Source organism: Erpetoichthys calabaricus, chromosome 8, assembly GCF_900747795.2.
Source record: "Erpetoichthys calabaricus chromosome 8, fErpCal1.3, whole genome shotgun sequence".
NCBI lineage: Eukaryota > Metazoa > Chordata > Cladistia > Polypteriformes > Polypteridae > Erpetoichthys > Erpetoichthys calabaricus.
Window position 1 is genome coordinate 940,098 of NC_041401.2, and position 17,771 is coordinate 957,868.

Here is a 17,771-nt window from a genome sequence, read left to right on the forward strand (position 1 = left end):
GGCATTGTTGGAAGTGAACCGTTAGGACCCTCGGGTGCTTCGGGACAGGAACCTGGAGGACTTCACACTTACTTGAAGGTATGGCGCATTTCTGATTTTTAGTAAATTCTTCTCAACACAACAAACAGAGAAAACCTGAAATAAGGCCCTGCCATGCGTTCCCTTTGAGAACATCCGTAGTGGGTGGTCATGGCGCCTCCTTCTTCTTCCTCCTAATTATTGTCTCGCAATGCCAACTAAAACACTTCACCGCCCGATCATACAGAACAGCAACATCACTAAGGAGGAAACAAAAAAACGAGAACGACTGAGCGATGGCTGCGCCTCCTATTCACAGACGCGGAAGTGCAGCAGAGTGGCACAAGGAGAAGGGGAAGTGCGGGCATTTGGGAAAAGGTCAGGCATGGAGGCACACTGGCGCACTTCTGCTTCACGTCACTGAATCAAAATAACGTTATGGGAGACAAACTGGTTCTGTTATTATCAACACTGAGCGTAAATCGCGCCTCATACAGTAAAGAGTTGAAAAGACCACAACAGGAGAGGAGCGGCTGACCCGCTGAAAAAGAAGAGGAAGATCACCAACATATGCCAGTTTAGTGCCACCCAGAGCGTGGAGGCCAAAGCGAACAGCATCGGGCATCACGCAGGAACAAACCCGCCACTGATGCCAGGGCACACTTTTAACACACAGCTAGCTTAGCAGAGTCCTCGGCCCAACAACGAGATTCCTGCGTAGTTCTAACGGCAACAGAATGGAGACAAAATAAAAACGTTTATTGAATTGAAGCCAATGGCAAACAAAGAGGCCGGGGGGCAGGGGGACTCCCCCCATCCCATTACTCGTGTCACACGATGCAGACATCCGTTCAAAGCGTGTGTGTCAAATGTCACGTGACGACAGGAGTCTTGACCAATGAACGAAGTGGAGGGGCGGATCTTCAGTTCAAAGGCTCAGTCCCATGTGACTTGCATTTCCTGTTTTCTGATCCACACCAATTGCCCCCCCCCGCCCCGAGGTATCTCATGTTTGCCCCCCAGGTGTATTTCACGTCATTTGTTGTTGTACAACATCGGCCACCATTGGCTTCTCAAACAGCTGACACTTTATTTTCTCGTTCTCGAGATTTTCTGGGTCATCCCAACAAAAACCCCATGGGCGAGTGGCACCTTTTGGGTGGAAGATTCCTGCAGCGTCTGAGACTTGTGGGCGTAAAGTGGAAATCCTGAGAAAAACCCCATGTGAACAAAGCAGCGAAGAGTCCCAGTTTACACACAGACCCCCCTCATAAGGAGGCTGCTCCAAAATGGGGGGCCTAACAAGCAGCAGGGGTCCAAGATATGCACACCTTACCTACTGCGGGGTCTTCATCTGGCCATCCCGACAGGGCACCACCACCCAAAATAAACTGCGCCAGCTCTGGGGCCAAAGCCTTGGCTGGTGGGCCACTCAGATGGGCTGCACATTGGGATTGGGTCCACTTCACCCCTCAGGTAGGTCTTGGGGGACTGGAGAGAAGATTAAAAAAAAAGTCAAATTTATGACAGAGAAAAGTGTGCAATAAAAGTGAGCTTCAGTCTTTCTTACGGCTTTGACAAAGTGACAGGGTGACACTAAAGGTGCTCCCGGAAACAGGAGGCAGCACAGCGGGGCCCGAATTCAAATCCCACCATCACCCAAAGATGTGCTCGATAGGCTGCCCGACGCTGCTTAGTTTGCCCGGGGTGGGCGACTGTGCCCATCCAGGGTTGTGTCCCACTCGGCCCCACGTTGGTCAAAGCGTACTCAAACTGGGCCGCGTGAGGGTCTTCCACTGTCCTCGACCTTCCCACGGTAGCTCAGTGGCACTCCGTGCGCCGCTTCCTCAGGCCGATCCGCCCTGCAAGGCGAGCGAGTGTCCGGCAAGCCGCCTTTAAAACCCGCGTCGAGCAGGCAGCGCACGCCGCGTCACGTCACGTCAAGTCTCATTCCCGCCACGCCGCGGTCCCTTTAAGAGTGAAGTGGAGTGGCGGGCGCGGGAGCGCGCGCGCGCCCCCCGTGGCGGCTCTGGTATTTTCTGGAGGAGTTTTGTTTTGTTTTGTTTTGTTTCAGAAGTGCCGACTTTGGGAATTCTTCATCTTTTCGGGGTTCAAATAGCAGGGAGTCGCCCGGCAGCAGGCACAGTCGACTACAGGGCACTCGCCTCGCCTGGACTCGCCCGGCCCGTCCGAGAAAAGCGCCGAGGCGAAGTGGGAAGCAGGCGGCGGCGGCGGCGGCGGCGGCGGCGCAGACAGGAAGTGGGAACTGTCGGCCTGTGGGATCCGGGAGCGGGCCGGACCGGACTGAGGCCTGCACCTGTACCCCGCCCGCCGCTCCTTCCGCCTCCGCTACAGGTGCGTCCCGTCCCCCCCCCCTCGCCGCCGGGGCTCTCCGACGACACTTTGGGACACTTTTTTTTTTTTTCTTCCCGACTTGTCTCACCTGTTGCTTCCTGTTTCTCTTCTCATGAAGTCGCCGCCGAGAGGCTGTACGGAGCGAGCGGGCAGCTGTAGCTTAGCCTAGCCTCCCCCCGAGAGCCCCCGGCCGTATGAAGACCCCACGGCGATGAAGGTGACGGTTTGTTTCGGGAGGACGGGGGTGGTGGTGCCCTGCCGGGATGGCTGGACGGTCCGAGAGTTGACGGAACAAGCGGCTCAGAGGTACCGGAAGACCCTGGAGAAGGTAAGACGTGCGCGGCTCGGGCTCGGGGGGGGTGACGGCAAGGTGTAGATGGGCTTAGTGGGCGGGGCCCGGGATTCGAGGACCAATTCCTCCCCCCCACCCCCCATATTATATACCCACCGAAGTCCAACCTGGACCTTCCCACCTCAACCCCTGGTCGTGATCAGTGGCTTCACGTTGGCTCCCTGCTTGCCTCAAACTGGGCATCGCCATGTCGTGGCCATCCACACCAGTTTGGTGAGGAATGGAGACACCCGACTGGAAAGTCCTCCTTAGTCTCGCTTTCCTACGCATTGCAGTCACACCTGCGAGTGTATTTGAGGAATGCCAGTCTTAATCAAGTTTCTGACTGGCTGGCACCACCCATAAGTGATGATGATGATTATTTGGCAGACGCCTTTAGCCAAGGCAGCTTATAACATTTGAGATCAGGGGGCTCCATTTCTTTTGTTTCTGGAGCACAAGCAGGTGAAGTGACCTGCTCGGGGTCACACTGCGTGCTGACATTCGGAAGTATTGCCTTACACCCTAGAGAGACCCCCATGTCAGGCACATTCTGTGACAGTGGTCTGCATGGGACTTGCAGAACCTGAGAACAGAATTGAAGATTAAACTTCAAGAGAGACCCAAGATGGCGGTGTAGTCCTGGAGAAGAGGGAGCCCCACGTAGACCCCTCGACCAGGTTTATTACTGTGGAGCTGCTCAAGCGCACCAACCACACTACTTGGTGTGCACCTGGCAGCTGACCTCCATAGTGGGCTTCTGTGGTACACAATTACTGGAAAGTACCAAAAAACACACATCTGAAAAGAGTACGGTGCCGACATTTTGGGATTTTCTGTACCGGACCCCCAACCCATCCCTTTCCATGCATCCATTTTCCAACCCGCTGAATCCGAACACAGGGGTCTGCTGGAGCTAATCCCAGCCAACACAGGGCACAAGGCAGGAACCAATCCTGGGCAGGGTGCCAACCCACCGCAGACCCATCCCTTTCCTCACTACTTAACTTCGCAGGGGTCAGTGACCCCAACACGATTGTGTTTTCACGGCTACCGAGAGGGTCTCAAGTGGCAAGATGGCACGGCTTACCAGGGAGGCTGGAGTAAGATGGGGGGTTTCGGAGTTCTCCGTTTATTTGGGTCAGTGACATCTAAGCACCTGCACTTTAGGACTGGAAGCTGACATCAACACCAAAGTCAAAATGTTTGTGCCAATCCAACACCGCACTGTGGCCAAGATGGCACAGCAGTACTCTGTGTGTGACGGCCTTTATGAAGTGTCTGATGAGACGCTGGGACAGCTAAACGGACGAGCCTGGCGGACTCGGTGGGCAACTCCCGTTCGTCAAGTTTCAGATGTTCACCTCCTTCACTGGATTAGGGTGGCAGGTCAACCTCTCCCTAGTGTCACCACATCAGGAGCCTCCTGACCAGCTGTACCACCGAGTGTCTCTGACCACAGGGTCTTACCATGGATAATGCACTCGGCCGGAAAGATCACTGGGACCGCCCTGCCCTCCATTAGAGACGTCTTTATAAAGCACAGAATCTGCAAAGCCTGTCACATTGTGGTGGACCTCACCCACCCAGCCACCGTCTGTGGCCACCTTTGGGTGGACTCTGAACTCCGCGCTGCCCACCTGCCCTCAGATCTGCTCCTAGTAGAACATCTGGCCCCACTGCCATCTCTGTGATTGGGTGTCGTTACCAGCACTTCACTCCGTTTCAGCGTATTTCTGTCTGTCGGGTACCTGGTACTCTTTTTGGATGGTGTGGTGTGGTGGGCACCAGCAGGGTACGAGCTCGCCAGGCCCGCAATAGGCCGCCTTCAGCACTGTCTGTTCTGTGCTGCAATTCAATTTGTCTTCATTTTTAGTCTTTCTAGTGTGTGTTCAGACTCGAGAGTGAGTGTGTGTGTGTGTGTGTGTGACTGTGTATGAGTGTGTGTTCAGACTCGAGAGTGTGTGTGACTGTGTGTGTGACAGTGTGTGTGAGTGTCATATCGTGTATTTTATATGTACCTGTGTCTGTAATGTATCATATAGTGCCTTACCTATCTGTCTATCTATGTCATGTGATGCAATTCTTTCACATTTATCTATTATATAGCAACTTTCACGTCTCTGTCTATCATATAGTGCCTTTCCTCTATCTATCTATCTATCTATCTATCTATCTATCTATCTATCTATCTATCTATCTATCTATCTATCTATCTATCTATCTATTATATAGTGTCTTTCATTATAATAATAATAATTCTTTCTTTGCATTTATATAGCACTTTTCTCCCTACTCAAAGCGCTCAGCAATTTGCAGGTTAAGGGCCCAACAGAGCAGAGTCCCTATTGCATTTACGGGATTCGAACCGGCAACCTTCCGATTGCCAGTGTAGATCTCTAGCCTCAGAGCCACCACTCCGCCTTCCACTCTGCTATCTATCTATCTATCTATCTATCTATCTATCTATCTATCTATCTATCTATCTATCTATCTATCTAGCTATCTAGCTATCTATTATATAGTGCCTTTCCTATCTATCTAGCTATCTATTATATAGTGCCTTTCATATCTATCTAGCTATCTGTCTATCTCTATCTATCTAACTATCTATTATATAGTGCCTTTCCTATCTATCTAGCTATCTATTATATAGTGCCTTTCCTATCTATCTATCTAGCTATTATATAGTGCCTTTCATATCTATCTATCTATCTAGCTATCATTGGTGCACCTCCCTGCTGATGGTTTTTAGTGGCAGATACAAAGGATTTGATGAAGACTCTGCTTTATGGGACTCTTCTTCATCGTCCTGGCAGCCTGTGTGGTTTCTGCCCCATAGAGGAGGCCGTGGGGTCCATCAGGCTCGTTTGTTGAGCTCCGCTGTCCCCGTATCTCCTTCTGCTGCCTTGACCTTTGCGTCGCTCGGTGGTCCGGCTGATTACTTTGGCACTCCAGGAGACCCCTCTGACTTTGCTGATCCTCCTTTTACGGCTGTTGTGTTCAGTGGTGGAGGATGCTGAAGTAAGTGGTGGTCCTGGTGCTTCCATTCGTAGTGTAAGGACCCCCCCCCCCTTCTGTGCCGGGGGCTTTGTTGTCTTCATGTGGTCCTCTTGGTCCAGCACTTTGTGTTTTACGTCTCCTAGACCCCCTCAGCCGTTGTTTGCCCTGTCATTTTGTTTCTGTTTTTTTTTTTTAACAGGGTGGGCTAGCTAACCTGAACCCTTTGCCTAACCTTCCTCCAGACCATCCATGGGGGTCTTTCCATAGTGTAATTGTTATTTCTTACTTGTCTTGTGCTGAGGGGTCACGCATTGCACGCCTGCACTTGGGGGTCCCAATCCAGGTGGCTTGTCGTGTGGCGGGTGCTGCGATGCGCTGTAAACTCACTATCTGCTCCCAAACTCTCACTCTCTCTCACTCTTTATAAATGTGTGGTGGGACCACCGGCCAGCATAGCCGAGTCTCTGTGATTGGTGGGGCACCAGCCGGGTGGCCCACTCAACAAGCAGAACGGACAAAACTTGTGCAGGATGGCACAACAGAAAGGGCGTCTTGGAAAAGCCCAAGAAATAAAGGACTCTCAGGTTAGGGTGGCACAAACAACTCATTGGGGGGGGCTTCTCCAACTCGGGTTTGGGGTCCAGTGTCGGGTGCCATTCTTCAGGACCGTCTGTTTTTAAAGGAAGGGGCAGTCTGCTCTGGGTGGTTGGTTGCCCTCCCTTGGCAGCTTTTCAGAGCTGTGATTGGACAAGGGAGGGGCAGTTATGGTGGGCGCACCCTGAAGCCCCTCAGTGGTACCTCCTCAGATCCAGGTGGGTGGTCCCCAGGCACACATGCACGTCTGTATCTATGGCAGCGGTCGCGTTGCTTTTTCGTGACCTCAGGCTGATAGTCGCGCGGGTCATTTCAGGGAAATGTAAAAAAAAAAACCAATCCGAATTCTGCGTAAATCCGTAGAGACGTCCGATTGAAAAGGGAGCTGCCCGACGGCGTAAGGCACAGCTGAAAGACCACCTGAACTGAAGCTGAGCCACTTGGTGAGAAGACAGAGGGGTGGGGCGATGCTTGGGAGGGTCCGTCGCCCCCTCACTGGCCAGTGGGCACCGGCACAGGTGGGCGAGGACGCTCATCCCAAGTGTCATGCGCCCTCAGTTGGCAGTTTTGTCACACGGCAGCTTCATTCCCCTGCAGGCTGGCGCGATGTCTGAAGCGATTTGCTTCCATTTTCGTCTCGTCTCCCGCTGCGTTGCACGAGAGCGAGGGTGACATCTGGCTTGTTGCTCACAACTTGACGGCTCTGGTGAGTGGCACTGCCAGGGTTTGAGGAAGACGGCGACGGTTACCAGGCACCGCAGATGCTCCCTCTCGGGGCCAAGCGCGATTGGCCGGCTGTAGCCTGCGAGTGCGGAACGTGGGCGACTGAAGATGTTCCTTTAGCCCCCCGATTGCGAGTTGCGCTTCAGGCAGGCGACGTCGGAGACGTGCGGAGCCTGAACGTTTGGGCGCATTTCTTGGCGCCATGCGCCTCAAGGCTCGTGCGTAGGAGGGAGACCCGGAGGACCTTTGACAAACTAAAGTCACACTACTTCACTTGGCAAGCGAGTTAATCCAAAGCGACTTACAAAGCACAGAGTAGGACCCTGGCATAGCAGCTGGCCCGACCAAAGCGAGGGAGCTTCACAAGGCGGTCTCTGGGTGGTGGGTGTTTGTGCCCGGGTGAAAGTGCCGCGGTGAGGGTCTCACGTGGGAGGTGCTGCAGATTTGTTTGTGGCGTGCAGAGCTGCAGCCCCCGTCACTTTGATTTGTACAGGGGGCTCGGTTGTTAACCGCAGGACGGTGAGCACACGGCGAGGAGGAACGTAAACGAATAAATCAGAAACGTCGTGCAACTCGCCGAGGGCAGAAGTGAGCGTCTGGGGGTCCGTGGCCAGCTGGTCCGCCTGCAAACAGATACGGCTGGCGGTGATGGGGCGTGCCATGGAGACCGTGCCCACTCGCATCCTCTGGCATTGCCCGCATTCAGTGTGCGTAGTCTATGTGTTCGCACGTCACTTGACTGAGGTCAGGCTTCTGGCGCTGTTTTAATTATTTTTGTGGGGGAGTGGGCCGGCACTGCATTTTCGGCATTGGGGGCTGCTGGCCTGGGCACGTCTCCCGCCGGACCACTCGCTCACCCGCTCTCTCACCCTTTGCACTGCTCTCTTACTGAAGCGTCTTTATATAAATATTTAGTTTTACCCAGCATGCTTAGCGCTAGAGGAATGTGTGAGGAGGGACGCCTGCTTCATCCCATGGTGGCCGGACTGGGGGGGGTTACTGTTTGTGCTGACTCGGCCGTAACACCAGTGCCTGCCTCCGTGGTCTCGGGGGAGGGGTGTGGGTGACTGGAATCCAGTGGTCTGACTTCATTATTGTGTCCCCACCCCCCCCACACCCATCGGTGGGTTCAGAAATCTTCATATCCGGTAAGGTGAGTAAGAGCGGCGGTCTCGTACTCATCCACTTGGGCTCTGACAGCAGGGCGCTACTGCCCACCATCTCGGGCATCCTGCCTCCCAGTAGTTGGCCGTCAGCCTGATGAAGTCATTCAGGACGCGAGTTGGGGGGCATAACAGAGACTGGCAGTCCAGCATCGAGGGTGTGCCCAGAGTGGGCTGAGCTCAGTGCCAGTCACTCTCATGAAGTGGTTGCCCCCTGTCTGTTAAGACCTTCAGCTATCTAGAGAAGCACAATATAAAACCTTAACTAGCTGTCTAAGAAGGGGGTGGGCAGGCAGCACCCACAACTGGCACACCTGGGCGCCTGCCCCCTCTGGCTGCCCAGAGTCCATGTTTAGTAAATACTAACAAGTGACCAGGGGCTGCACTTTGACCCCACTTAGGTGTCCCACCCCATGACTGTCTGCATGTGTCACAAGAAGCAGGGCAAAGGACAGCAGGCCTGGGTGAGGATGGCGGGGGACGTCCAGCAGAGTTGGGCCATCAGGTAAGCAGCTGCCCCGCCACGACGCCTCCCCCCTTTTGGCTTTGGCTGCCTGCGCCCCCCCGCTCTGTGTGAGAGATGACGAGCATGGCTCATTACCGCCTCGACTTTCTCATTTTTGTCATTTGTTTCCCGGTGGATGCCGCTCGGCTGCTCATCGACAGGCCGCCATGGTGCCAGTGCGCCGTGTGGTGTGTGACTGCGGCTCTTTGCCTTTTTAATGTACTTAAAAGTGTGTGCTTAGCAGCTTGTGGGATGTGATTGATCATTGTGTACTTAGACTGCCAGGCTTTAAGATGGCAATTAATTGAAATGTCACGTATTCACGCGCCGAGCATACATCACCGCGTACGCTGGAAAGCAGGCGCTTCATTTCGTGTTGGGACTGTGATCTTCCACGGGCGCCCGGCATTCTGATAACGGCGACAGGCCGCTTAGCCAAAGGTCACCCCGGATTAGCTCTGTGGCACGTCACTGGGGGCGCACCTTCTGTACGGGGTGGCACCGAGGAGGGGGGAGCAGAGCAGAGATGTACAAAGGGCATTGGAGAAAAGGGTGTGAAGACTGGCACTGAATCACTCCCTGGGCTGCCCTCTAGGAGAGACCTTTGGAGAGACCCTTGGAGCCACCAGAGGGAGCAGATGAGAGGACCCCTCGAACCCTGGAGGAGACGTCGGGGCAGGTGGGCAGGCTGTGCCTCCTGTCTGCGAGGGGCCGTTGTCCCTTTTACTTTAGTCAATGAAGGTGCCGCTAATTTGGACCCCTTGTCATTGTTCTGGGGCCAGACAACAGCAGGAGGCGCTGTCACTTCTGAGAAGACAAAGAGGGGCGCCGCTGTGCGTTGGGGCTGCTTTGGCGTGGGCGTGCGTGCGTGCGTGTGTGTGTGTGTGTGTGTGTGTGTGTGCCCCCGCGCGGCTCTACAAATCTGGTTTCGCAGTCTGCCCTCCCTCGCCCGCCCGCCTGCCTGCCCGCCCGTATATTACCGCTGCTCCCGCTCCTCTTCGTCTTTAAACCGTTTAGCCTTTCTCCCTGCGGTGCTGTGCTCCGCTTATTTCTGCTGTCCATCACGCCCAAGCCTTGCCAGCCAAAGGATTATTATTTCCAGTGAAAGATGGCAAATGGCTGGCGGCTCCTCACTTGACTCAATAAGTTGTGTGCTTGGCGTGGCCCGGGCTGCCCGGACTGCTGTGACCGCCAGTCTCTGGGGCTTCTGGAAATGTGAGGTGTTCAGGGAGCCAACGGGGGGGTCTGGGGGGGGTCACCCCAGTGTGTGTTTGTGTTGTGTGGGGGGACTCGCCTGTGGGTCACATTTCACTTGGCCTTGTCCTGCTGTCATTTGAGGGGATTTGGGATGGTGGCACTTGGCCAGGGGGGCTGCATAGTTGAGTAGCCAAAGGATCCAACGGACACTCAGCGCCTGGCGTGCACATCCAGAGTTAACTTGAGGGGGTCTCCTTGACGCGGCGCGTGTCACACCAATGGCCACATTCGGTTTCTCTTCGTGAAGCGTGGAAATTTCGAGGTCAGGTGGCTCTGAGTCACGATTTATGTTGCCACTGAGTGGCGATGTGTCACATGCCGGAGCTTCACTGGACACTACGCAGTACGATGGGTAGCCACAGGGGGGGCGGGCTGTGGTGCAGTTGAGTGCCCGCCTTTGGACTTTGGGCAGATCAGGAGATGTGCTTCCTGGCATCATTTAGCACATTGAGCCAATCTGCCACTTAATCATTAAATTTGCTGATGCCAACATTGTGGGCCGGACCACCAGCAGTGACCGGGAGGAGCTGCCAGGACCACCGCCTCTGAAAAACAGGAAGAGGAAGAAGAAGGCGGCAGACCACAGGCCGGTCTCTTGAAACTCCTGGGGCTGTGACCCCCCTGCTTGGTGGGCTGCACTGTTTATTTTGAGGTCTTTTTCTCTTGCTGTCCATTTTGTTTCACATTTTGTGGGTGAAGTCATCACCACTGCCCGCTTCAGTTGTCCTGCTCGGATTGTCCCGTGTCATTCTTACCAGCGTATGTGACCCGAGTCCAGCAGGTGGCCAGTCTCGGGCACCTTGAGAAGCAGACTGAGAGACTCTGTGCCGCTGTGAAAAAGAATTTGCCCCCCTTCTGGTCGCCTCCCAATGGATGTCCCCAGACCTTCTGACGAAATGTCATTTTAGAGAAGGGGACGCTGACGGCTCTTCATATCCGGCACTGCTGTGGTTTCAAACCTTCAGTGACTGTAACCCCACGTCGGCACTTCCCAGGGTTTGGTCTCAGCCGTCCACATTGCCGTTGAGGGATTTCTGCCCACTTCCTTGCAGAGCCCTTTGCGCTCGGGCACATTGGGGGGCTTGTGATCATCGCCTGCTTATTTCAGGTCTTCTCCGACTTTGGCCAGGCCACTCAGTTGTCCACTTGCTTTTATGTTTTGTCTCCTTGTCCCGCTTGTTGTTGTTAAGAATATTCTGGTGAGTTCCTTCAGTAATGTCAGGTCTTCCAACGGACCCCCACACCTTCACAGCAGCACCTCCAGGTCTTATTCTCGTCCACCAGACTCAGTAGGCCCTTTGTTGTCCAAGGAGTTTGACTTTTGACTCGCTTGCCGTTATTCCAGAAGGCCTGGGGATCATCCCGGTGTCTCCTGACTATTGGTGGTCTCTGCCTTGCTGCTCTCCCACCATTCCCATCGCTCCTCTTCCTCTCCATCTCTTTTTTTTCATTTCCATGGAGTCCTGAAGCCTGCACTTATCTGGATGTTCTTCTGGTGTCGCTCTGCCCTTACTGACTTGGTGGCCCTCACTGGGGGGGGTGTGCTCTGTCCTGGTTGCTCCGTTTCAACTTCTCTTCTGGAGTTTCCTTTGATGGAGGTTTAGTCTTCATGCAGACACCTTGTGTTGATGGCTTCAGTGTTTGGAGGCGTTTAGAGCTAACGGGACTGGCTGTGTTCAGTTTGAGGGGGGCACTTACCTTTTCACACGGGCCATAGGGGTCTTGGAGGACTTTATGACTTCCATAAATGAAGCCCACTTTTAGAAACGGAGCTCTGTGCTTCCACGGGCTCCCTTTGTCTGCTGTGATATTTTGTTAAAGATCTGAAGATTGTGATGGAGGGGAGCAGGAAGGGGCAAATACTTTTTCACAGCGCTGTCGATAGGAAAGGCGCTTTATAAAGGGGCGCTGTATATGTGTGAGCTGCAGCAGCACTCCTACTGTCACACACGCACACAACATCCTGTGCCTGCCACCCTTGGGCACCGTCCAGAACAAGGAGACCTGAATGAGCCCACCGAGGGTCTCCACACCCCCACTTCTGTGCATTTGAGACGTTAACACGAGATGCCCGGTCTCATTGTGTACATCCGTCCATCTCGTGAAGCTGCTTACCCGGAGCCCCCGTGCCCATGCGAACGCTGCCATTCTGTGGCCCCCTCCATGTTGTTTATGGTTGCTATGGGTTACCGGTCACATGGTGGCGTGTAGTGCCCAGGTGCTGCTGTCTTCTACTCCTCGCTGTTGATTTGCTTCATGGCCTCTCATTTTCACCGTTGGCACGCTTTGGCATCAGGATGTTTCTGACTCCATTTTTCTTGCCATCTTCTGCAGTTCCGTCCGCCTTTGGCCTTTTCTGGGGAAACCTGTGCTGGACGCCACCCTCCTTGGCTGTCATCAGGTGGGCTCCCCGCCGCCCCCTTTGTGGTCCAGGGAATGCCTGGGTGTGCTCCTAAATGGCGGTGGGTGCCCGGTGTCATAGAGTGTTAGTTGAGGGCATGCTGATTAATGAAGACGCTGGCACTCGCTCCATGCGATTCAGACGCCGTTTTTACCCTCGGGTCACGAGTCCGCCCGTAGTGACCACTGCACGTTTGTGTGTGCGTCTGTCTGCCAGCCTGACACTGGGGTTGTCTTACTGTCACCGGCCTTTGAGTGACATGTGACCAGCAGCCTGAATTTGATTTGGCATACTTGCCAAGATGTCACCTGTGGGCAGGTGTTTGGCACCATTTGTGAGAGGCCTCAGTGATGGGATGGGTACAAAGAGAAATGCCATCCCGCGTGACACAGCAGACGTGGCACAGCAGACCTGCTGCGGCCCTAATTTGTACCTGCCACCCCACCGCGTGACACTTAACAAGCCACAGCGAGAACAAAATGCCGCCAAGTCTGCTCGCAGCCGGCTGATTTGTTGGCTTTTAGTTACCATGGAAACTGTGCGGCCTCTGCAAGCCCAGCACTCCCATGATTCCCTGTGGCCGTGCCAAAGGCTGGTGAAGCAGCGTGATTTACAAAGCGCTCGATTTTTTTTTTTTTTTTTGGTCTTGTGCCGCTGACCCTCGATGCCAGCCCTCCACGGCCCCCCTGCCCCACGTCTGAGGGAGCGGCCGCGGTGGCGCTGTGCCTGTTGAGTTTCCGCAGCCCGTGGAAGGAAGTTTTCGACAGGCTCGGAGGAAGTTATCGGCTCGCTCGAGTGCGGCCGCTAATTATAAAGCCAGGCGCTGAAGGGGGCTCGTGCGCGTGATGTGGCCACTCCACACATACGTCGTCCTTTCCGCCATGTGACTCGCTCACTGTTACGCCACCGCCGCCGCTTGTTTACTTTTTTTCTTTGAGTCTAAAAATAAAACGGCCCGCTTTGGACATGCAAATGTCTGGATGGTGGGGGGGCCCCTGGGGACCCGCGAGTCCGTCTTCATATAGCGCCTTGTCGCTGGTCGGGCACGTGCTGAAATTGTCTCAGCTTGGTAAAATCGCTCGTATGATTGGCGATCCCCCCGAGGCCCCTCACTCTTTGTTGTTTCCGTCTCTCAGATTGTATTTTCTTACTCGAAACATAACGTTTCACGAGCGGAGATGATGGCGGCGCCCGGGCCCGGGTTCAAACTGCGGCCTGCTCTTGGACCGGCATCCTGTTCGGGGCGTCATCCTACATTGTGTCCCATGCTGCTGAGCTGGGCTTTGTCCCCCCCCAAATTGGCTCACAAGGGGGCTCGGTATGAGTACCCGGGTGGTCCCCTTGACTGTTCCCCCCCCCCCCCCCACCTCGTCCATCAGGGTCCCCGTTGGTGCCACTCCGCTCGCTGGTGTGGAAGGTGTGGCGAGAGGCTGCCGCTAACGGGCTGCCATTTACATTTTCACATCCAGAGCCGTGTGTGAATTGTATCGGGGTTACCATGGCAACACCTGGCGCTCGGCTTCCCAGAGCCGTGCTGTGATTGCTACGTGTTGAATCGAAAAGTGTCGGGGGGGCCGGTGTGTCTCAACATGTGTTGATTACGCTCTCTTCTTGTTGTGCTCAGAGGGCTTTGCAGAAACGAGCCGGAAAACGGATGAGCGTCGATGGAGCGCGGCGGGCAGGCGGACAGACAGACAGACAGACAGACAGACAGATGGGCGGCTGTTTTAGTGACTCGGTTGGGCACGGGGGGTGTGGCCTGTGACCGATGTGCGCCGCATCGGCTAATTGGGCATTGAGGCTTTGCTAGGCACACGGCTGGCCTGCAGGGGTCAGCACTGACTCTGCTTCCTGCCCCCCCTCCTGGCAGCTCTGGGGGTACCGAACTGTCCAGTGCCAGGCTTGAGTTAGGACTTCCTGTCCTGCCCCTCTTCTGTCCTCACCAGGACATGATTGAACGGCCCCAGTGGTCTGGACAAAAGACCCTGAGAGTGGCAGAAAGGCAAAGACGGCTCAGGAGTGTGTGTGTGTGTGTGTGTGTGTGTGTGTGTGTGTGTGTGTGTGTGACAGTCTTGTGACTTGGATTGCAAGAGGAAGAAACTGTGTGTGTGTGTGTGTGTGTGTGTGTGTGTGTGTGTGTGTGTGTGTGTGTGTGTGATGGTCTGCATGTGTGTGTGTACAAAAGAGACGCTGTTGGGACTGGGGCTGTGTGTGTGTGGGAGTCTGTGCAGGGGGGGGTGTGGTGTGCACACACACACACACACACACACACGCACGCACACCAGTTATGTGTGTCTTTAGTTTTAATAGTGTGCGTGTGTGTGTGTGTGCGCGTGTGGTGTGCCACTCTTGTGCCTCTTTAGTTTTAATTGTGGATGTGACGGCAGGGCGGCGTGTGTGTGTGTGTGTGTGAGTTCTCATTGTGCTCGTGTGTTCACACAGGACCTTTCACAAATGCCAGTCAGGGTTTGCTGTGCCCCCATGTACTCCTGCGTGAGGTGGGTGCCACTCTTGTTGGTGTGTTTTTTAATCGGACCCTCTTGTGACTTTGTGAGCCCCCTGTTAAGATACATCGGACCTGAGCGAGGAGTCCAGCGCGGGGGGGGGGGTCAGGGTGCAAATGTGGGAAGGGAACGGCCCAGTAAAGAATGTGGTGACCACAGGAGTGACAAGTGACCCGTGGCGGGGGACCTGACTGAGGCGGTGGTCCCGATCAGGCCTGGACGGTGAGTGGGGCTGAATGTGCTCATTGTGTGTTTGCGGGGGCAGCGTATGTACTCGAACCCCCCCCCAAAAGCGCTCTGACATTGTGCTCCTTTTGTTCTGTTTGGAGATTTTTCAGGTGAGGAAGTAAGGACCCTGTACGCCTGCCATATAGTGCCTTTCACACCTACCTGTTGGGACCTCCTGGGGGCACACGTGTGTTAGACTCGAGTCCCAGGTTCATTGTGGCACTAGGGGCATCTCAGACACATCCCTGTTAAACACGAGTCCCAGGTTTGTGACACCTCTGACTCGCCCCACCTGGCCTGGCAGAGGGGCCTTTAGTGTCAGACCTCCACTCCGTTGAGGAGCCAATCAGAATGCACACATGTGATGCCATTTAGTGGCCCTGGCGCCACCCGTCAGTGATGTTACTGGACACGCCCACTCAACAAGCCCATTTCAAGGCTCACGTCATCCTCTTTAAAGCCTCCTTACGTGGCGGTTAAGGGTTAATGTTGCGGGTGGGCCATCCTACAAGTATGTAATGACGACTCTCGAGTGGACGTGCCATGTGATATGCCCGTCTCTCGATTAGTGACACCATCATGTGGCACCGCGGACCACAGCCAGATGTGGAAACATATGATCCCATTGGCTGTTGGTCTGCAGCTGGACTTGGGGTACATTTGGCACATCAGTGCTGTGGCCAGGAAGCACTTCTGAGTCACGGGGGCATTCAGGGACCCTCAAAAGAGCTGCTTGTTGGAACTGCAAATCCCATGGACCCCTGCAGGTCTCCAAATGGGATCCCTATGAGGGGAGACACAGCCACCCAGCGTCCTACTGGGCTGGGTATGGAAATCTCATCCTTTCCAGCTGGCCAGTTCCATACACCCATCTCTATTGATCATATCCACCCATTCTCTAATTGTGGTGCCAGTTGGCACATCATCATTGTCACACCCAGACAACAGCGGTCCATGGCGCTGATTGAGGAATGGCTGCTGTTGATGGCAAAGGTCTCCACCACCAACCTTCTGTATCCATAGGGGTGATCTGGGGGTCTTTTCAGGCCTGGGGTGGGCACCTTTCGGTTTTTCATGACCATAAAGTGAGAGCCAACAGCGGGTGATAGTATCCTTGGTGGGTTTTAGGGCAGTGTGGGGATAACTGGGGGGGCTCCACATGAAGCCATGCCAGTAAAGCTGTTGGCATCACAAGCGGAAAGACTTGAGCCTCTGTATGCCAGGGAGCAGCGTGGTGCCGCTCCCTGAGCCACAAAGCAGGACTGGCAGGTATAGTTTGGTAAGTTGTGGTCATGGTATTGGTGTTAAAGTTTTTATTGTGACGCACAAGTAGGAATTTAACCAGATGCATGGGGCAATGGAGAACCCATTATATAACACCTTTTGTATCTGTCACCCCCCCAATCCAGGTGCCAGGGTGTGCCAACATATTGATTAGCATATAAAAGTCATACAAGATCCTTTTCCTCTGTACATGGGTTGATGTGGATCCCATAAACCTGTAACACTCTTAGCGTTGGCACTGACCTGTGCGTGCTCGGCCCAGGGTGCGGCTTTATCAGGTCCATTCCTGTCAGGGTGGTCCGCAGTGCAGCGCCATGTCCGCATACTTTGAAACGGGAAAGCTGCAAACATCACGTTCACCTAGATGGCTCGGTGCCAGGCTTGATGCCTACTGTTACAACAGCTCGCGTCTTAGAGCAGCGCGTAGTTTGGGTTGCCATTGATTTTGTGTGTTTGCCTCGTCCCCCCGCTCGTCCCCCGTCTTATTTCTTTTGTGTTTATCTATTCTCTTTGTAACTGGGGGTCCTTCGCTTCTTGCACTTTGAGCTGCACTTTCTGCAGAAATCAATGGCGCTGGTGTTGTTAGTGCGCCGCGCCAAAGCCTTTCATGTTAAGATGTGCTGAAGCAGCAGGGTCGCCTGGCTGGTGTAAATCAGACCGGGTACGGGTGCAGGTGGGGGGGGTTTAGGTGACGCTCATGTGCTGAGCTCGGCGTCCCACTCACCGCTCTGCTCTCCTTTTCTCTGATAGGACGGCACGTCTTCTGTGAAGATCCACCACATCGAGTATCTCGACGGCAGCATACTGGACCCTGATGACGTCCTGTCGGACCTGGTAGAGGACAAGGACAAGGTAGGTGACGTGGTTCTGATGCCCTCTTGACCCAGCTTCTCCAGAAGAACATCGAGTGGAGTTTTGTTGGCCCCTAAAGTCCGGCTGTCCACCCCGCTGCTTATCCCGCGTGTCTGTCTGTGGTTCGTCTGGTAGCTCCTTTAATGAAGACCCCTATAAAGCTAACCAGGTAAAGAGTGCCGGGCACAGGCACAACGTCTGTGGTCAGACTTGCAAGTCCATTGAGCCTCGCCTGCTGAGGTGCCACCTTAGCTACAGTATATATACCGAGTCATGCCAGTCTCTCATGTAGAAGCAGAGAGGCGCCTAAGTGGGCGTCCTGAATGGCTGAAGAGCTGCTGGGGGGTGCATTGAACAGAATGTTCTAGAGAGTCCTGATCACGCCTGGTCTATACAGGATGTCACACGCCGTGTACCCCACACCATCCTGGCACAGCTGGATGATAAAAGTCTGCTCATTCACGTCTTGCAGCGCAGCATTTAACCCTGATGGACTGGCAAAGCTGACCACCAACTCCTCTGCATGTGCGGACGGGGGGTTTCATATCCTCCA

At 54.5% G+C, this 17,771-nt stretch overlaps 1 protein-coding gene across 1 annotated transcript in view; it reads left to right on the top strand.

Annotated features, from left to right (window-relative positions):
* The first annotated feature begins 2,004 nt into the window (after positions 1-2,004).
* pard3ba (par-3 family cell polarity regulator beta a) overlaps positions 2,005-17,771 on the top strand; it is a 46,179-nt gene continuing 30,412 nt past the window's right edge. The window contains exons 1-3 of the mRNA XM_051930450.1: positions 2,005-2,373; positions 2,492-2,701; positions 17,117-17,218. Coding sequence (XP_051786410.1) covers positions 2,585-2,701; positions 17,117-17,218 — 219 coding nt within the window. The 5' untranslated portion in view covers positions 2,005-2,373; positions 2,492-2,584. The remainder of the gene's footprint in view (positions 2,374-2,491; positions 2,702-17,116; positions 17,219-17,771) is intronic.